The sequence below is a fragment of the Electrophorus electricus genome, chromosome 17, assembly GCF_041902795.1.
Source record: "Electrophorus electricus isolate QZ-2024a chromosome 17, ASM4190279v1, whole genome shotgun sequence".
NCBI lineage: Eukaryota > Metazoa > Chordata > Actinopteri > Gymnotiformes > Gymnotidae > Electrophorus > Electrophorus electricus.
In genome coordinates this window covers 21,885,001-21,890,000 of record NC_137513.1, presented here as the reverse complement: position 1 = coordinate 21,890,000, position 5,000 = coordinate 21,885,001, and the positions used below count along the sequence as shown (strand labels likewise).

The 5,000-nt window shown below is 46.9% G+C and overlaps 1 protein-coding gene across 4 annotated transcripts in view; it reads right to left on the bottom strand.

Annotated features, from left to right (window-relative positions):
- The window catches only part of robo1 (roundabout, axon guidance receptor, homolog 1 (Drosophila)), a 177,654-nt gene that overhangs the window by 137,049 nt on the left and 35,605 nt on the right, over positions 1 to 5,000 (bottom strand). The window contains exon 1 of one of the 4 annotated variants that reach the window (XM_081699855.1): positions 1 to 174. This exon is cut by the window's left edge and continues 46 nt beyond it. The exons of the other annotated variants lie outside the window; for them this stretch is intronic. Within the exon in view, the coding sequence (XP_081555981.1) occupies positions 1 to 81 (81 nt within the window). The 5' untranslated portion in view covers positions 82 to 174. Of the gene's footprint in view, positions 175 to 5,000 lie in introns of those variants that run through there. 4 annotated transcript variants of the gene reach the window in all.

The window sequence follows — 5,000 nt, the reverse complement described above, 5'->3', positions numbered from 1 at the left end:
CTTGCTCCTATCCCAACCATGTCCATGTGCTATCCAGGTGCCGAGCAGCAACAAAGCGAGAGGGAGCAGCGCACCAGTCATAGCAGACAGAGCGCGAGAAAGCCACAGACACACTGCACCGCTGCGTCCGGCTCTCACATCACACACAGCTGCGAGGTGACGGACAGCTGCTCTAACCCGCGTTCACACGCACGCCCTCGCACTCGCACAAGCGATACACAACATACACATGCACGCGCAAACATGCTATCCCCTCCCGAGCGCCTCAGGGGAGGTTCCACACCCGTAACTTCAGCACCAGAAGACAAGCAGAACGTTCCGGAGTTCAGCCGGGAAGCGCTAATCTTCTCTTTTAATTCTACCGGTTCTTCCAGTCGATCGACAACTAGTGCCATCGCAGCCGGTGGCACTCTGACTCGTCTCTTTACACCCGGCTCCGGAGGAGTGCTTTCTCATGGCAGGAGAGGTGAGCAGAGAGTGAGCAGAGTAAGCGGTATGGCCGCGCCGCACGACTCAGCGGCGTGGCCAGGTGTGAGAGACGGTCAGGTGTCCGTCCTCGCCGGGTGAGTGGCAGCAGTCCCTGGGGGAGCTGTGGCGTCTGCCCCCCTCCACTCTCTCTTCGGAGCGTGCGGCGAAGAGGAGCGGAAGCCGACACCAACACGGGTGATAAATCGGGGAGGGAGTCGTGAGTCCTGCAGCCGTGACACCCTCGAGTGCACGGTCAAGTGTATTATAGAGAGAGAGAGAGAGAGGGGAGAGAGAGATAGAGGGGAGTGAGAGAGAGAGAGAGAGAGAGAGAGAGGGGAGAGAGAGAGAGATAGATAGAGAGAGAGAGAAAGAGGGGAGTGAGAGAGATAGAAAGGGGGAGAGAGAGAGAGAGAGAGAGAGGGGAGAGAGAGAGATAAAGAGGGGAGTGAGAGAGAGAGAGAGAGAGAGAGAGAGAGAGAGAGAGAGAGAAAGAAGGGAGAGAGAGAGAGAGATAAGAGGGGAGAGAGAAAGAGGGGAGTGAGAGAGAGAGAGAGAGAGAGAGAGAGAAAGAGGGAGTGAGAGAGAGAGAGAGAGAGAGAAAGAGGGGAGTGAGAGAGAGAGAGAGAGAGAGAGAAATTGGGAAGCACAAATTGGACAAATGTTCAAGTTCAGATGGCATTAGCTCTGGCTGCAGGTGCGCTGTGACTGTTTTTCTTGCAAGTGGTTTGGTTCTAGCTGGCCTGTGCGTTCCTTAGACCTGCCTACCGAGCACCTGGAGGAAGACAGCCAACCGTCCCGCCTGTTCACACCCTCACACGGGCGCGCCCACACCCTGCTGCAGGACAAAGTGTCTCCAGCAGTGGCAGCAGGAACAGCGCTCGCAATCTCCATGACGACAAAGTGTCGAAATAAAGTGACTCGCTTTCGAGCGGCATGACGGAACACTGAAACGTAACAAAAATGGAACGATTAAAAACTTAAAACAGAACATCTGGACAGGGCACGGTGTTACCGGGGTGTAAACTAGACCTCCAATATCCTCGGAGCACGCAGCGCTGAAGAAGCTCTTTCAGGGTGTAAAGTAGAAATGGCGTAAAACAGTAGTCACAGGGTATTCCCTCCTGCCCTGAATTCTTGTTTCCAGTGCAGTAGGGGTAAATGGCCTCTCATTAAAAGTTAACAGGTAACGTCTAATTTCAGGTGGACTTCACCATAGCACCTGTAGTGTAATTATCATTATGAAAAAGGCTGAGAACTCTAAAGACATTAGTTATTCATTTCTCTAGATGCCGCATGCTGACATGTAAAATTAGCCAAGGATAATATTTCATTAGGCAGCTGTGCGCTAGGTGACTGATGTTATACACAAAGGGTTTGAGTATGAGAATCACACTCTACCACATAAATATTTGACCTTATTTGTTACAGGATCTTTCCAACTGTTATCCCTCACCAGGTAATTAAGGCTGTAGAGCTGGAATCAGTGGCATTTCATGCTTGTTGTTTGCCACCTTTTCCATGCTCACTTATGAAGGGCATTTACTCTGCGTGGAAAACTCTTCTGAGGAAGGCCCACGCACCCCACGGTTGACGAGTGAATTATGGCCTTGTCGCTTTGAGTTCTGTTGGCACAACACAACCGCCAGAGGTAGATGGCCCGAGCCAATAAGCTAAGGACCAGCGGCGGCGCCGTGGCGGCTTCGGACAACACCCTGGATGTTACACCGCAGCTGACCTTAGCGGCTCCGGTGATTTACAGCGGCTCTGTCACCAGAGTGCCGTAAACCCCAAGCAGCGCTACGGTTCCCCTCTCTCCTGTCACCGTCCGTTACCACAGCTGTTCGCGAAACTCAGCCTTTATTTAAAGTCATATTTGGCGATAGTGAAATGTGTCCTGCTCCGCTGTAGCACCTCCACGTGGCTTCATGCGCTGGCGTTCTGATAAGCACGCACGCCAGAACGGGACACGCACTTCACTATCAGCACAGTTCTGCATCGCTTCCCGGAACACGGAAACGTCCTGAGAGCCCAGGACCTTAGATTCCCACCCTCCCAACACTGCCCCAATTCCTAATGACAATTCAACCCTTTTTTTAATTTATCACACCTACAGCTCAAGCTAATGCCTAACAGCACTGCTGCAGTAAAGATAGAAGTGATTTATCATTATGTGCCATGAAGGTTAATATAAATCATCAGGGACCCTTATGATAATGGTTTAAAAATGACACCACGGCCTTTCTAAAGGATGGGCCGGTTGATCGGCTCATTATGCAGTATTGCTTTGTTTCATCACGGAAAAATGGGACAACCCAGGCAAAAATGGTAAATTACTGGACCAAAACCACATTTATAGGGGCTGAAATTTGCATAAAATTGCATCAACATATCTATAACACATATTTTGTTTCAGAACAAATAGCCGTTTTCTGTTTGCACTTTTTGCTTCTTTTTCAAAGGAAGACACTGATTTGCATGCTCTCAGTAAGTTGTGGAGGTCGGTGTGTCTGCTGGTTAGCACAGTTCTATCCCAGAAAATCCCAATCAGATTGCCACCTGCATCCTGTTCAGAGAAAAGATCTTCACAAATCTCCCATTAATAAGAAACTGTGGCTTTTTGGATCGAGGCTAACTTACACAAGAAGAATTCGCTCGGAACATTGCTGGATAAACATCAATAATTTTGCAGTGCTGGGAGCCTCTAAGAGGGCTTCACCTCTAAGAGGGCATCACCGCTTAATCTGTTATGCCCAGCGGAGCGAAGGCCCAACCACGGTGACCTGCTCCACCAATCAGGTCACTCTCCTCCTTCCCTTAGAGCTGCTGGAATAAAGACCCACAAGGCCTTGGGTGAATGCACAGGTGAAAAAGCCAGAGGGTCAGTGAGCAGGAGACCTCGAGTCACAGTACCAGGAGCTGAGGAGGATAGAGGCTACCGAGCAGGACACCAGGCTGGTGCACCACATCTTGACCTCTGCCCTTGCAGGCGGTGGTGGCGTGATTGCGGTTGTCCGTCACACAAAGACGATGGCATACGCACAGCGGAAAACACGTGTGAGATAAACGCATTTGAAGATGGTGATATGCTCTTATACACATGGACCACAAATCAGCGTGGCCTGCTGGTATGCAGCATGTGTTAAATCACGGTAATCGTTGCGTATCAGCTACTGAGAGCTGTGTGAAGCAAGAAGGCCACCCCTGATAAACAGCTGTGATTACTTAATGAATCACATTCCGGCTCTCATCAACAACTCTGAGTAATTCAGCTGTACTGAATCTCTAATAACAGCTGTGCACCAAGTCACTCTGGTGTCTGACCAGCTCAGATCTGAACAGGTTTCAGCTGAGTACATAATACTGGTTTTCAGTATTGACATTTTTTGTTGTTGTTAATTATTTATTGAAAAATAACAGCACAAAATGAATGATTAACTAGTCGACCAGCATCTGTGTGCCACCAAGAAACAACTGCCAATACAGAGGACATTTTAGCGTTAAAGTCACCAAAGCCACCTTGGAAAATGACAATAAGAGGCTAGTGTGATATTTGTCAGGTCTGAAAATGCCCGAATCTTTGAGACAAACACCCATAGTATCAAACCTTGAATTCAACTGATGTTTTATTGACAGTACACCACACTTTAAATGTATCGATGCATCTGGGACAAGTTAAGAATGTACAATAGTGTTGTATGCAGTGTATATACTGAACAGAGCAAGGAACTGGACAGTGATACAGCCTTGTAATTTTGGGCCTGGAATTAACATTGAAATTTAAATGAAACCTGAGGTTAAAGTGCCAACATTTTGCGAAAATGTTTAAACAGTCATTGCGGAAACCGAACAGCAATTACTGTCATTTTTTAAATACAGCCATCAACTTTGTATCATTTAAACAGTCCAGTGTGCAACAAGAACTGTATCACTATTTAGGTGTGCTATGAATGTTTAGGTGTGGTTGAAAATGTGGCCCTAAAAACACCCACAATTATAAAAGAAATAATAATCTTTTAAATCAAAGGTTTATGGCTCTTGAAGGGTACTTACTGAAAACTGACATCAGTAGCCAAGGCCCTTTTTGGAGCATGCAATCTCAACATTTGCCACAAGATGGCGCTTTGACTACAGATGAAGAAAAAAACAGCGTTCACAGCGCGGCATTTTAATGCTGAGATATAGAGATACATGACATCATAACTCTGTGCCACACATTTCGGGTATTTCTGGTGTAGAAAATGAATAGGATTTATATTGTACCAGGTGTAAATCACGAAATCGCGCAATAATTTATTGTATAATCCCTAAATTCATATCTTTTCACCATTAACTAGGGACGAAGGACAAGTAGGTTCCAGTCCAGGCTAATATAAACTGGTTAATCCTATAATCTTTATTTATATAGTACTTTTTTATACAAAATCCCAAAGCACTGTGCATAGGAAAAAATCAAGTATTTTATGAGCAGACAAAAGGCTAAACTCTGAAGTCCCGGTTCTGCAAACTCGGACTTCAGGTAATGCGGATTTATG